The sequence below is a fragment of the Hippopotamus amphibius genome, chromosome 7 (assembly GCF_030028045.1).
Source record: "Hippopotamus amphibius kiboko isolate mHipAmp2 chromosome 7, mHipAmp2.hap2, whole genome shotgun sequence".
Classification (NCBI taxonomy): Eukaryota; Metazoa; Chordata; class Mammalia; order Artiodactyla; family Hippopotamidae; genus Hippopotamus; species Hippopotamus amphibius.
This window is the reverse complement of record NC_080192.1, coordinates 27,694,559-27,710,101: the sequence shown is the minus strand read 5'-3', so window position 1 is coordinate 27,710,101 and position 15,543 is coordinate 27,694,559. Positions and strand designations below refer to the sequence as shown.

At 42.0% G+C, this 15,543-nt stretch overlaps 1 protein-coding gene across 1 annotated transcript in view; it reads left to right on the top strand.

Annotated features, from left to right (window-relative positions):
- The window catches only part of PLEKHG7 (pleckstrin homology and RhoGEF domain containing G7), a 76,869-nt gene that overhangs the window by 57,491 nt on the left and 3,835 nt on the right, over nt 1-15,543 (top strand). Inside the window, exons 11-15 of the mRNA XM_057743347.1 lie at nt 3,737-3,911; nt 5,459-5,574; nt 5,922-6,015; nt 11,090-11,169; nt 13,064-13,217. Coding sequence (XP_057599330.1) covers nt 3,737-3,911; nt 5,459-5,574; nt 5,922-6,015; nt 11,090-11,169; nt 13,064-13,217 — 619 coding nt within the window. The remainder of the gene's footprint in view (nt 1-3,736; nt 3,912-5,458; nt 5,575-5,921; nt 6,016-11,089; nt 11,170-13,063; nt 13,218-15,543) is intronic.

Sequence of the window (15,543 nt, the reverse complement as noted above, 5' to 3'; positions counted from 1 at the left end):
CCCTTTCTGTCCTGGCTGATCTCCCAGCTGGCAAAGAGGGTTCTCAGGGTGAGGGACCTTGCTTCTTTCACGGCTCCCTCACAGGGATGCAGGTCCCATACTGATTCCTTTCTTTCTTTCTTTTTTTTTTTTTTTTCTGTCCTACCTGGTTACAGGGTGATCTTTCTTGCAGCTTTGGTTATATGAGATCTTCTGCCAGCATTCAGTAGATATTGTGGGAGAATTGTTCTATATGTAGATCTATTTTTGATGTATTTGTGGAAGGAGGTGGGTGCCATGTCCTTCTATCCTGCCATCTTGATCTCCCACCTGTAACTTTATTATAAAACCAAAGCAGATTTCACTGACCTGTACCCATCCACGAAAAGGACTTTTATGTCCAATCTCTCGTGACAGGAAATTTCTTTTCTTTCCCTAATGTTCCTGAAAAGTAAAGCCAATAGAGAGATGAAAGAACAACTTATAGTTTTACTTTTAGAATCAGCAAATATCTTTTTTTTTTGCTCTTCTGAGACCTTCTAAAACACTAAAAGCTTCTAGTATCTCTGCCTGGATCTTTGTCTAAATTATTTACCACTGGTGTTTCTTTTCTGATTGATATCTGGAAGAGATGAGGTATTTTTATATTTATCCTGAATACCAGTGGGTGCTGGCAGCCAGAGCTGTTCCCTACAGCATGGAAATTTGGAGCAGTGACCCAGGGCTGTGTGTTTTGAGGGAATCCCTAACCACTGCTGAGAAATCAGTTACTGGAGCTCCCCACCCTCGCACGAAAACCAGCAGGTAGTGGTGGAATGCTGCTGCCAGTGACTCAACATGGAAATCAGCCACTAAGGCCATAGTCTACAGCCTCTCCACACCCCTTCTTCCCACTCCTTCCCACTCCCAGCCTTCCCACATCTGCAGTCCCTGGTTCCTTCATCTCTTCCAGCCCCAATGAAAATCACAGCCATTTCGAGCTGGATGAGAACTGAGAGGTCATCTAGTACCTCCTTTTACAGAAGAGAAATCTGAGGTGCAGAGAAGGGGAGGTGGTCCCTCAGCCTTGAAGCCTGGCCCCTAGAGCTCCATCCTCCATGCACCTCTGGGCTCACCTTTCTGACCTGCCATCTGTAGGTGGGGAAGTGGGAAAGAGCATGCCAGGCAGAATTCCTGTCAGGAAGAGTCCCGGATGTTTTTAGAAGAAATGTGATAAAGCCGCTAGTGTAGGAGGGAAAGACCCTCCAAGGCCATGGTCAGGCTATGAAAGACAAGGACAAATTGCAAAGCACGAGGCTAGGAGAGAAAAAGGGGAAAGTTGGAGAGGGAAAGAGAGAGAAAGAGCTGTCTCCTTTCAAAGAAGACAATGGAGCCAGCAAAATGGAGTGGTGGTGGCTGTGGGCTGTGTATTCGGGCCCTCCCCATAACCTGAAATCTTCAGTAAAGTAAACACATACACTCATAAAATGTTTGGCATGCGTGGGTTTACAGTGGAAACCAACACAGGAAACCTATCAAAGGGCTAAGTCTGGCATTTGGCCCATGCTGTTCAGGGAAGAAACAGAATGTGTACAAACAGGAATCCAGGGGCAAGAAGCAGCCATTAGAGTCACAGTCTCTTTATAAATATCTAAGGGAGGGTTTTGGACTTGTTGGGGGTTTGAGCTAATTGTACCTACACTTCTGAAATGTAAGGGCTGACACCTGGGCATAAAGATGTATGAAGATACCTTTGGGGAAGCAGAGGGAGCCTTCCAGAGTGTACAGTCGTCCCTTGGTATCCACAGGGGATTGGTTCCAGGACCTCCACAGATACCACAGCATCCAAGGATGCTCAAGTCCCATATATAAAATGGTGCAGTATTTGCATATAACCAACGCACATCCTCCCGTATACTTTAAATCTTATACGTTAAATCATTACTCATAATACCGAACACAAGCTAAAATGCTATGTAAATGGTTGCTAGTGTGCCACAAATTCAGGCTTTTTGGAACTTTCTGGAATTTTTTCCCCAAATATTTTCAACTCACAGTTGGTTGAATTCAAGCGTGCAGAACCTGCAGATAGTAGGACCAACTGTACCTTGACACACCTGAGGCTGGTGTTGAGGGTCAGGACTTAACCTGGGCCTGGACTGAGCATGAAAGAGGGAAGAGGTGAGAGCCTACAGCAAGAAAATATTTAGTGTAAGGGCAGGGTTCATTTAGAGCTGAACTCAGGACCAATACGATATGAGCAGGTAGGAGGAGAGAAGAGGACGTGAACACACTCTTTAATAATACTTCTTGAGGTACCTGTTTGTGGGGTAGCCACAGACCTGGCTCCAGGCATCATGTTGTCACCTGCACAAAAGCAGGGCCTCTCAGGTTCAGTTTGCATTCACAGGAGCAGTCCAGCAGATGGAACAAATGTAGGAGCTGTTCTCACGTTTGCTTGTACTTCTCACGACCATTTATGGAAATCCAGTGTACACTTACTAAGTGTATGAATGTACACCTGTAGCGATACTTACCAACACCTCCTTTCACGTTGTTCCTGTTGTGTGTATGCCTAGCAGCTGCCTCTTTGAACAAACTCTCCCTATTGACAATCGTCTGTATCTTTTTCCCCTCTCCTCTCTTTTCTATATCATGTAGATCAGTTTAGCCTCTTCAACTTCTCTTTTCATTTTCTCTTCATTATCCTGATTGCCTTCAACAAAGGAGAGTCAAGGAACTGACCCAACAAGCAAAAATCCTTCCTTTTCCTTTCTACCCATCCAGTGTTGATGACCAGTCCTCCTAACTGCATTGCAGCAAGGATGGGAGCAGAGTTGGCAAAACCAGAACTATCCCGAGTGCCAGGGAAAGGAGAAGGCAATGGGAAGAGCTAAACTCTTCAGTGAGAAGGGTAAACAAGGCTGGAATATGTGTATTAACACATCTTACGTGGCCACTGATGGAACATGCAGTTTCCAAGAGAAATTGGTTGCGTTGGGTCTTCGTGTGGGCTTTCTCTAGTTGTTGTGAGTGGGAGCTACTCTTTGTTGTGGTGCATGGGCTTCTCAGTGCAGTGGCTTCTCTTGTTGCAGAGCAGGCTCTAGGCACACGGGCTTCAATAGTTGCAGCATTCAGACCCTAAAATGCATGGGCTTCAGTAGTTGTAGGGCATGGGCTCAGTAGTAGTGGCTTGTGGGCTCTAGAGTGCAGGGTGTGGGCTCAGTAGTTGTGGCGCACAGGCTTAGTTGCTCCATGGCATGTGGGATCTTCCCGGACCAGGGATCAAACCCATGTCCCCCACACTGGCAAGCAGATTCTTAACCACTGTGCCACCAGGGACGTCCTGCATTCAAATCTTGACATCAGTTTTCCATTTAGGAGGATTGAGGGGGTGGTATTGTAGATGATGCTGATGACTTCTGCCTTCATCACCATTGCTGAGAAGACAAGACATCTGAAGAAGGATTCTTTCATTTCTTTAACTGGGAAGCAGCAGTGTTAGTCAGTAATATTCAATAATACTTCTTAAGCACATCAGAAAAAAAAACATTTCAGACTTTGAATTTGGTACTGGTAGGTAGATGCTTGGTAAGACAGTTTAATATGGAATATTCAACAGCAAAATCTAGTCCATGGCTTATAAATTTTCCCAGCAAGCTCACAGGTGTGTTGTGTCATTATTGAGTGAAATGTCTAAGGGTTTCTTGTGTCCAGACTTCCCACAGCCTTGATAGGAGAAGGGATGTTCTGATCCGCCTGCTTTTGCCTTCCCCAGTGGTGTGAGCAAAATGAACAGTGCAGACGCCTCCACCTGCCTGAGCTGCTAGTGGCCCCACTACACAGGCTGACTCGATATCCCTTGTTGCTGAAGAATATCTGGAAAAGGAGTACAGACTCTACGGAGAAAATCATGATCTACTCCATCAAGGAAAAGGTGGAAAAGTCAATCCGTAAGTCCCTGAGATGAGTGACCCAGAGCTCCAGTGTCAGCTTTCATCAAAGAGTTGGGGGCCCTGTGGCTCCTGGGAATCATCTGGACTTCCATCCTAGGAGGTAGTTCCATTGGCTTGAGGTCATGGCTTTTGGAAATGTGGATTTGAGTTTGAGTTTGCATTGTAAATCAAACACACTCCAAACAATGGACTCCAGTCACATCCTGGCGAACCCTGTGAGAACTCTTTAACTCCAGGTTCACTCAGGACGTGGCCCAGTCTCCAAGGCTTTCAGATGTGAGTTCAGGCAGGAAAAGTTCTGCTTCCCAGATGATGAAGGCACTTTGCTTTTACCATCCTTACTGAATCCACACACAAAGCAAATGGGAGTAAACAGCAGGGAAAGCCTTTCCGGAAGATAAATTACCATCCGTCATTTTTTTAGGTCACTGCAATCCAGGGCCAATCTAAACACAATGCCAACTGTAATCTTTAGAACTGAAATTTGGAAATAGGAAAAGAGCAAGCCCTGTGATGACTTAAATTTATTTGGATGGCCCTGAATAATCAAATGCAAAGAAAGAAGTCCATGATATACATCCATAAACCAAGATTTCCTGGGGAGCATCAAAAGGGAACAATTCAAATTGACAATTATCAGCTGTAGAGAACTGATACATATTTTTTCCTTTTGCATGTTTAAAAGTGAAATCACCATTCAATTAGGAGTTTCTTTCCTTTTTTAAAAACTTTTGTTCAAATTCTAAAATGACCCAAGGAACTAGAATTCAGCTTATCAAGTGATTAAGACAAAAAATTCAATTAAAGATAGACTTTTTTAAACTTTTAAAGTAATGAAGATTATTACTCATTTCGATAGGTTGCGAGGGAAATAATAAATCTCGTCTAGGAATTTCTCAATAAAATGTGAATTCTCATTGTTGGGGAAAAGAGATCCCTGTGGCCTTCCTTTAACTCTGTAAGTTTAAAGATGGTGAATTTCCAAGGATTCTTCTAACCATGTGATTCTCTGAGTCTACGACTTGCCCTCCATGTTTCCAAAAGACATTTCAAAACCTCAGTAGCAATATGTTATTTAAAAACGTTGGAAAATTAATACAAACCTTCAAAGAGAAAATGAGTTCTTACCAAAAGAAATAATCAGCCTGACCATAAAGTGAGTGTATGTCTTATGATTAAGACAAAAAGATATGTTTGTCCTTGTTAGTCTGACTTTTTTCTTTCCTGTAATCACAAGTTGTGTGATGTAGGGAATATGAGGAAGCTACCAAGAGCATTATGAGTATTATTGAAATAAAAATGCACATTTCTAACTTACTGAATTAAATTAGTTCAGCTTCATTTTTCTCTGCAAGAGGCTAATTTCAAATTAGTGAGTTTTTCTAAGGCATTTGAACAGCGAGAAATATGTTAAATGAACCTAGGATGTGGTTTGGCTGCAGGGGTGGTCAGTGTCTCTAAATGATTCCTGTGGATCTTAGTTAAATTTTATGCTGTAATGTCTGATGCATTTAAAAATATATTGGATGTGTCTTGTCTTTCAGGGGATCTTGAAGGAAAAGTGAAGTGGCTTGACAATTTTCAAAAATGCAGACATCTACAGGAGATTATAGTGTGGCCTCCACTTTGGGATAGAGATAAAAGGTTTTTCATTCCAGAGGTACAGAAAGGATCGATTAGAACATATATCCCTTTCTAGAAGTTTAGCATTCAGGTGGAAATACACTAGTTTTACAGAATCCTCAGCTGCCCTCTAGAATTATAAATCTAGTAAGAAGTAAAGCCTTCATCCACATGGCATTGTGTGTGGGGAGGCTGACATCCTCACGCTATTCCTGGGCTGGTCCCTCTGAGAGGTTTTCCCATTCTTTCCCATTCCCATGTCCATTCTCTGGCATTTCCAAATGTCAGGAACATTCTAGACAGAGTGCATTGCCCCCACTCCTAGAACATGCTGGCCTCCAATCACTAACAACATCTCTTTGATTTTCTCCCCTGTTTTGCCAGTGCCTGAAACACATTTTTAAAGAACACATGGCAGAAAACATCCTGTTGCCAACCAACAGGCACCTTCTCTATGAAGGCAGATTAACTCTAGCAGGTAAATAACTGCTTCCTTTATAAACCCAACATCTTTACTACCTTGTAACTTGTCCAGGTGTTGCTAATAGAAGGTGGCAGGAACTGTACTTGCCTGTGGCCAAGGTGATGGAAGGTGTGAATCAGAGAGCACCTTAGGGGGTCATGCAGACTCTAGCTTGATCAGACCACAGTGTAACTAGCTGCATGCCCTCCATTTTCTCTCTGTAAAATGGGATTACTGTATCTATCTTATAAGACTGATTTTAGAGTGAAATAACATATGTGAAGAGCTTATTGAGCTCAAGGTCTGGAATATAGTGAACACTCAATGTCCGCTGTTAATTTTAGTCCTCCAGTGAGCTGGGCAGTCACACTGTCAGTGTTGACTGAGAACCTATTATGTAACACATGCTGTGTTGTGTGGATTCCATTGGAGGGTAGAAAGTCATTATTCTGGGTAGTCTTTTCCCTCTAGTTGGGAAGCTCTGCCATAATGAGCAGACCCGCAGTCTAAGTCCAGAAGAGGGTCTGATGCTGGAGTACTCTGGAAAGGCTTCATGTGGTGCATGGGACTGGAGGTGGGCTTTGAGGGATAGAAAGGTGTAGTTCAGTGGAAGGACAGGAGGGAAGACATCCTGGATAAAAAGCACAGCAAGAGAAAAGGCTTGGAGGCAGAAGCCACCTGAGAGAATAGGCTCATAGCGGGGGGTGAGCGCCAAGGCTGCCTGCCATGTTCCCTTCCCAGCTCAGCCTTTGCTGCCTGTGTCACCTTGGGCCACTTACAGCAATCTCCCCACGCTGCAGTTTCCCCTCCTTGTTGTGAGGATTAAATGAGCTAATGGGTATACAGCATTTGAAAGAATGGTTGGCAGAGAGTCCGTGCTCAGCAAATATTATGATCAGAAAGGGCTGCCCAACTGAAATAAGATTCGCATTCGTTCACTGATTCATTTCTCCACAAAATCTTGATTGGGCATCTACGGTGTGTGAAGCCCTGTGGGATGTGAGGTTGCTTGTTTATGGTCGCCTGAGATCTTGTGGGGGGTTCCAGGCAATAATTCCTTACTCAGTGCACACCTGTTGAGAACCTGCTCTATTTTAGAGATAGGGCTAAGTCAGCTTGGGACATAACCCCACCGCCAGCGGCCGACTTGGGAAGGTTGACATGCCCAGCATTTTACAGCAAAAGGCTTTTTCATGCATTTTCTCCTTCCAGTGAGTTATGCAGAGAAGTTAACATTTAATCCCATGTCACATGTGAGACTCGGGGAGCTTCCATAACACACTCAAGGTCACTTAGCAAGCTAATGGCAGCATCCAGACCCAAGCCAGGCAGCCTCAGCCTAGTAGGCTTCCAGAATCCTGCCGCTGCCTTGGAAGCCAGAGGGACCCGCCAGGAAATTGCAGGCAACAAGAAGCCACCAAGTTCTCAGAGAGGGACATGAGAGGCTTAAAAGGGTATTGAAGAAAGAGTTATGGGAAGTAATGCACACACTGGCTAAAGGCGGGGACCGAAGCAGAGAGAGCATCCTGAAGGCTCCACAGTGAAGCAGGGTAAGGTGAGAAGAGCCTGGGCCTGTGTTTCTCAACCATTCTCCACCTGTAGACCACCCCCCTCTCACTTTCACTTGGAAAGATAACAGTCTCACACTTTATTTGATGTTATGTACAGTTTCAAAAATAGTAATATCATTGTGACAAAGCCAAATCCAACCAAGACCAAAAGTAATGAAGTAAAATAGTTCTGTGTACAATCATATGCCTTCCCTCCAAAACTGGCCTCCATCTGGAATTATCAGAGATTTTATTTCACCTCCTCCCTCTGTCCACCAGCTTCCCAACATTGTGAGATGCACTAGCCTATCCTAAAATGTTAGAAATGGGTGTGGATCAAAAAGGATGACCTGTGTAAACATTACTGACACCAGGCTCCTGTTTGACAGCATATGCTGCTATTCTCATTTCACCAGAGAGGGAGGCGTCGTATCAAGGTCTCAAATCATGTCTAAAGTCACTGGGAGTTTTGACTCAGAGTTGGCATAGAGATGTGGGGGTGGGGGTAACACTGTTAGAAGAAACAGGAGATCATTTTGAATGAAAAAAGCATTGGACCAAGAATTAGGGGGTCTAGCACCAACTGTGGGCTTTGGGGAAATTGTTTGAATTCCCTTAATCTCTTCTGTGAGTGATGGTGGTGGTGGTGGTGGTGGTAATGACGATGATGCCTACCGCTAATATGTTACGTTTCAAAATTTCTTCCAGCCTTAAGGCTGTAGTGTTGAAATTAAATAAGTGCATTTTCTAATTCCCAGAAGGTACACGTTTTTATAACTTCTGGAGCATAACCAGCTTCGCATTGGAATTTGCTCCCCACAGATTGTTATTTCTAAATAGAAAAATGAGTAAAGTTCAGACAAACAGGGTGGCCCAGCCGTCGCAGCACCTAGAGAACACACATTGCTCAGGCTGCTGCAGAGCTGGGAGAAGGCAGTGGTGCGGCTCTGCATCTAACAGTGTGGTGGGAACCCCACAGCCCAGAGTCTGTGAGGAAAAACAAAGACCTCATCAAGTTAGAACTGCACGAGTTTGCAGGTCTCAGATCTAGTCGTGTGGCACGTAGCTTCAAACTCCTGGGATGATAAATGTGAGCACTCTACCTTCATGCCTACAGTCTTCCTCCCTAGTCATCCTTTCTCATAAACCCATACTTACTTTAGCACTATCCGTTCTTGGATTCATCTTACATCTTGTTTGTGTTTATTATTTGTCTGTTTTCACTAGAGTTAAAGCTCTTTGAAGGCGAGATTTTGTCCTAATCATTGATGCATGGCAGGTGCTCAATATTTGTTGACTGCTTGGTGGAAAACTAGGGCCTCAATAAATGGTAGCTAAGATAATCATCATTCCCTAGAATGAAGTCTGGGACATAGAAGATGCTCACTACCTGTTTGTTAAAATACTTGAAGTTAGAAGGAGAAAACAAAACTATTCCATTTTGACAGTGATCACCCCCCTAATTCAGATAGGAGTGGCAGGGGGCGGTGGGGAGCAACATTTAACAGGTCTTGAAGGTGTCGCGCTGCCCAAATGCCCTTTTCCTCCCTATGTGTTCGTTAGGGTATTGAGTCAGCTGTTGGAGACAGATGGGTTTATTTCTCTCTCACGTAAAATTCTGAGCTATATGACAGCTCTACTCCATGAAGCCATGAGGAATCCAGGTTTCTTATGTCCTTTTGCTCTTCTATCCCAGAGACTGCTTTCTTCTGAGGCCCCAAGATGAGTCACCAGTGCGCCTACATTCTAGCTCATATTCCATTGGTCAGAATTCAGTCACTTGTCATATTTAGCTACAAGGAAAGCTGGGAGATATAGTATTTATTTTCAGTGAACATCTACCCACTAAAACTTGGAAATTTCATTACTACAAAATAAGAGAATGGTTTTTGAGAGACAACAAGCAGTCTTTCCCACAGCCTAATTTTCATAAAGGAGTTTCTAGTAGTGATGGAAAACATTTTTTTTAAATTTTTTAAAAGGGGAACTGAGACGAAGTGAGAGAGTAGCACAGACATATATATACTACCAACTGTAAAATAGTCAGTGGGAAGTTGTGGCATAACAAAGGGAGTCCAACTCGAGGATGGAAGATAACTTAGAGGACTGGGGCGGGGAGGGTGGGGGGGACTCAAGGGGGGGGAGTCAAGGAAGGGAGGGAATACGGGGATATGTGTATAAAAACAGATGATTGAACCTGGTGTACCCCCCCAAAAAAATAAATAAATAAAATAAAAAAAACAAAACAAAAAACTGTTCAAGGACAATTCAAGACTGAATAAAATATCTAATTTCTCTTCTATGCAAATACAGGAAGTATCTTTCCTCTAAACTTAAGGGGAGGGTCTAGAAATGAGTCTTAGATATTTTATCTATTAATTTAACCTTAGACATCTCATTTCCAGGAGGTAAATGTATATAAGAAAGAACTTCTAGAATAATATAAATAAACAAAATAAATAGAATAAAAAATACTGAGTTTTTTTTACATTTACTTTAAGTGTCTGTCACATCCCCCTCTGAAAGGACTGCCCTTCCCTCTAAAATCATTTAACCATTTCTTTTTCTAATTTCTAAGCGATAGAGTTAAACTGAGAGGGGGATATCTCATTCTAATATTTGATTTCTCTTCTACTACTCTCCCCTTCTTAGGAAAAAGTAGAAAAGGCTATTTGCCTTCAGTTACTATCAAAAGTGATATTAGAAAAAGTTTGTAAATATAAAGCTATATGAAGAGTCTTTAAACAGGTATAGACACAATGAAAAACTTGAGAAACAAATTGTTTCAATGACTCTCTTAATCAGCTAGGGCTGCCGTAACAAAATACCATAGACTGGGTGGCTTAAACAACAGACATTTATTTCTCACAGTTCGGGAAGCTGGAAGTCCAAGATCAAGTTGCTGGCTGATTCGGTTTCTGGTGAGAGCTCTCTTTCCAGCTTTCTCAGTGTCCACGCATGGCAGAGAGAGAGTGTTCTGGTATATCCTCTTGGGATGACGTTCACCTGTCAGATCAGGGGTCCTCCCTTGAGCTTTCATCTAATCTTAATTACTTCCTTATTCCAGATACCCAGTGGGGGGGGGTTAGGGCTTCCACATAGAATTTGGGGGAGACACAATTCAGTCCACAGCAATGACAAAGTGCCTTTTTCCTGGTAAGGTATACCTTTGCCAGTGACCACCCAGATGAGTTCAGGCAAAAATGCTGGAGTTCTGTTAGTCAATAGATGTGTCCTATTCTTAGTTGAAACCATGACAAATATCATCCAAGTTACCTTAGATCCACATGAAATGCCTCACAAATACAATGTCTTTAAAGTTGTACGTGTGGGCTCACATCAGTCCCTACTTTAAGGAGAAATCAATTTAACCATCATGCAGTTTTCTGACCCACATGATAAGAGCCCCTGAACTGCAAGCCTTGTGCGCCCTGATCCTTGGCCTGTGTTTTCTAAGGGATTCTTTGATATAAAAAGAAAAACAAAAAAACTTCCGCTTACTATTTCTAGCCCCAACTTCACCTTCTTTCTTTCCTCAGAAAGCACAAGATTCGTAGATGTTTATCTGTTTCTCTTTGATGATTTCCTCTTAGTTACGAAAACTAAGCGCAACAAAAAGGTAAAATGCTGTCGTTTCTAAATAAGTCTGCTAAATGCATTTAGAAATATTTCTGAGTAAATTGAGTTAAAAAGAGAAAAGATTCTTATACATCAAATCGGACTTTACCCTCTAAAAAATGGAGGCATTCAAAAATATTGGCTTTTTCCATCGTAGAGTTCTAGACTGAAAAACAACAGTAACAAAAGCAATTGCCGATTCTTAAGGATGTCAAAGGATGTGTATATTTTTAGAATGACTTAGTCTGTATACTTTCGAGGTGAGTCCTAGAAGCCGCAGGACTGCCTCAGCCTGGCCTGCCTCAGCAAATGAAGTTAAGATACTTTTGTCAATATTGGCCTTTTTCTCATCCAAATCGTCCACCACAACAAAAGCTGCCAGGGCAGGGGGCCTCTCTAAACTGTCTGCTGCAAAGTGCCGAGGTGATATCCACCACCGGCTCTGAGTTGAAAGTTCACATCCTTCCTGAGAAATGATGATTTGGGGGCCACAGGTGGGAAACAGCCCTGGTCTCTGTGTTTGCCAAATGTACAATTGGCATCACAGAAAAAAAATGAGTCACCATGGACTAGAGCCACAAAATCTCTTCTAAGAATCGGGATTTCTCCCTTCAGTATTAATGGTTCCCGTTACTGTTGTTGCTGCTCCCTGTTAAGCCACAGGTCTCATGGTCCACCAAAGGCTTTCTATCTATTCTCCCACTTCACAGTCTGTTCCCTGACTGGTGTGTGTGAGTGCTTTCAGGAAGAGGCCTCCTCTACAGCTCTCAGACACCTGCCCTTAGAGGTGGGAAGAGGAGCTACAGTATGTTTTCGGCCATCAGAGATAACTAGTGTTCTAACCCACTCACTTCTTTACTAAATGACTAGCCTTACACAGATTAAGATCATGAGATTAGATCTCTCAGATCTTTTAATAACCTAAGCTTCTAGATGGTATGTTGGTTTAGTTGAGCTAAATAATTTAAGCGTCTTTAAGCAATAAAATAGACACCCATTAATCAATCCGTGAATAGTTGATGGGTGGTTGGGGAGGGAATGGGTGTTGGAGAACACTGAGTTACCGTTTTGAAACTTGGATGGCCTCTTATTTTCAGCTACCCAGGGTAGCGTGTCTGAACAGGCAAGCTCTGAAAAACCTCTGTCCCCTTCAAAACCCTGATGTTAAGCACAATCAGAGCCCACGAATATGGCAGCCCATTATTGACCATATTATAATATTCTGGTTTCATGCGTCACAGCTTGATTCCAAAATAAGTAATGTTAATCTGTTTTAAATTCCTCTTTAAATTCTTCTGTCTGATAAATCTGAGAGTTTTGTTGACTTCACAGGAGCAAAAATAACCACCTGGAGAAGACACCGGGTTTCATTTATTTTTTTGGAAAAAGAAATAAGGAATGTTATCTGTTTTAAATTTCTCTTCACTATTTAATGCACAAATTACTTCACGTACATCTGAATCTTTGACACCCTTTTTAAAAAAATTCAGCATCTTACATATCCAAAACAATTTCAGTTATTTACAAATCATAGAGCATAGAATCTGTTTATGTAGATGTTAGTATACTATCCCATGGTGAGAGGTGGCCAGCATGAGGCTTCTCATTCTCATTCATTTAACTCAGTACCGTAGAAGGGTACTGGAAATGATGCGATGGTGACTTAAATGTTTCTCAGCTATGAAATTACCCTTTATTTATTCAGGTAATTAAACTTGGGGATCAGAAACACTATGCGTTAAATCACTGTGTACTTTGGGAGACACTTTTCAACATCCAGAAAGAATAGCAAGCTGGATTTCAAGCAGTTGTTTCTAAAAATCAGTTTTGTATCTTAAGTATGTGCATCAATATTTATTTCCTACTTATTGCATTATTTTCCTCCTTAATTTCAGAAACTTGGAGGCTCAGAGCCTGGTTTAATGTGTCCTTCACTTACTCCTGAGCTGCAGACGGTAATCAAAGAAGGCGGTTCATGTACGGTGCTCGATCAGCCCATTCCACTAGACAGATTGGTTGTCAGAGGTCTCGATCCACTCCACATGTCAGGTATGTGTCTGTTTTCATCATTCAAGCTCATTTGTTTGCCACCCCAGAGTTTTATGTTGGCCTGTTTGGCAACAGGACGTGAATCCAATTTAGACCTTCATCAAAGATAATACTGGCTTCCTATGTAGCTAAATATCACTCACTCTACAAGCTAGTTATGGAAAGAGTACTGGACTTGCTTCCAATGCTTGGATGACCCAGCTCTGCTGCTTGCTAGCTGTGTGACCCTATGTGCAAGGTACTTAAATTTTCTAAGCCACAGATTCATCTTGGTAAAATCAGGATATCTACCCAGTGGGTTGTCATGAGAAGTAAATGAAATAATGCAGGTAAAGCATTCAGTAAATGATAGCTATTATTAAGATTGTTAATTCTATTAACCATTTTTAGTACTGTTGCTGTTGTTAAAGCACTGGTAAACCATGACATGCTGTGCAAGCCTAAGATATTTTACTGTAATTGCTCTATAGATAAATGCCAGAAATATATAAATATGTATATGTGCATACATTACACATATACATCATGTGTATAGATCAGAAATACATATTTTTATTTATTTTTCAAGCATTTCCTGAGTGTCTCCCGAGAACCAGGCACTCTGTGAGTGCCTGGAGTTACAAAGATGGAGCTCTCAGAACAATAAAAGATCAATAAATCCTGTCAGGAAAGCCCTGGGCCTCAAAGGGACTTGAAGGACACTCTGGCCTACTTAGTACTGGATGGGTGGCAGCAGTGTTCAAAAGGAAATATCTGTCATTCTCTCTCGGGTGCAGACTCGTAGGAGACCAGCAAAGCCAGGCAGGAGGGGAGTACCTTCCTGTCCCAAGGGAGGAGCAGGAAAAGAGGGAGCACTATCCATGCCCTGCAGTTCCCACCCCAGCAGCCAAGCCCAGAGCACCAATCACTAGCACAGGACCTACTTGTACATAGCAGAGCCATATTACACAGTGAATACACCAACAAATAATAATAATAATAGCAAAAATTTACATCATTATGTTGTGTAACTAAGTTATATATTTAAATATTTAACCTGTGAATGGATGCAAACTGTCTCCCCAAGAGCAGCAGGGCTCCAATGAGGGGAAACCTGCATCCAGAACTAAAGCCTTCTGCCTCCTCTGTTCTTTCTGTGTTTACTAAGATTTGCTGAAAAGCAACTGGGCAGCCTTAAGGCCTCTTAGATCAGATTTGGCTCGGGCCAATCACTGTGTCACAGGCCAAAGTCTGTATAAACCAGAGAGCTCTCCCGAGCAAGCCTACAAAGGGGCATCTCAGAGGAGTACAACCTTCTTACTACAGTGGCCATAGTTAGAAGATTCTGCCATGATAGATGGACATGAGTGGAGGAAGGTGTCAGATCCCCAAAGCAAGAGAGGGAAGCAGCGTGGGCTCAGGTCAGCCACAGCTAACTGGACTTTATGGGAAAGCGGACATCGCAGAATTCCCTTGGGAGATGCGTGGTTTTTCTCCTGCATTCCTTTTTCTTTTTTTTGTTTTTGTTTTTTTTTTTTATAAAATCAATACCTTTTTAAAAACCATACTCCCACCACTTTTTGTTACTTTTTGATGTGTCACTACCATTTCATTTCTGTTTTTTAATATTTTTCTCATGCTCTGGTTGGCATTTTAACTGTTCAGATACATCAGGCAGAATATCTGTAAAGTGAGACAGTCAAGTCTGAAAAAAGAAGAGACTGTACTTTGGAGAGACAGAGACCTAGTTTCAAGTCCTGGCTATATTATTCACAAGCTGTGTGACCCTGGAAAAATTCACCTAATCTGGGCCCTCATTTGTAAGTGGGAATTAGTTGACCTTTTTTTTTAATTGAAGTATAGTGGATTTATGGTATTCCAAGTATACAGCAAAGTGATTCAGTTATACATATACACACACACACACACACACATATATGTTCTTTTTCAGATTCTTTTCCATTTTAGGTTATTACAAGATATTGTTTAGTTCCCTGTGCTATACAGTACGTCCTTGTTGTTTATCTATTTCATATATAGAAGTGTGTATCTGTTAATCTCAAATTCCTAATTTATCCCTCCCCCACCTTTCCCCTTTGGTAACCATAAATTTGTTTTCTGTGTCTGTGAGTCTATTCAATAAATAAGTTCATTTGTATCCCTTTTTTAGATTCCACATATAAGCAGTATCATATGACATTTATATTTCTCTTTCAGACTTACTTCACTTTATAGGATAATCTCTAGGTCCATCCATGTTGCTGTAAATGGCATTATTTCATTCTTTTTTATGGCTAATATTCCATTGTGTGTGTGTGTATACACACACACACACACACACACACAC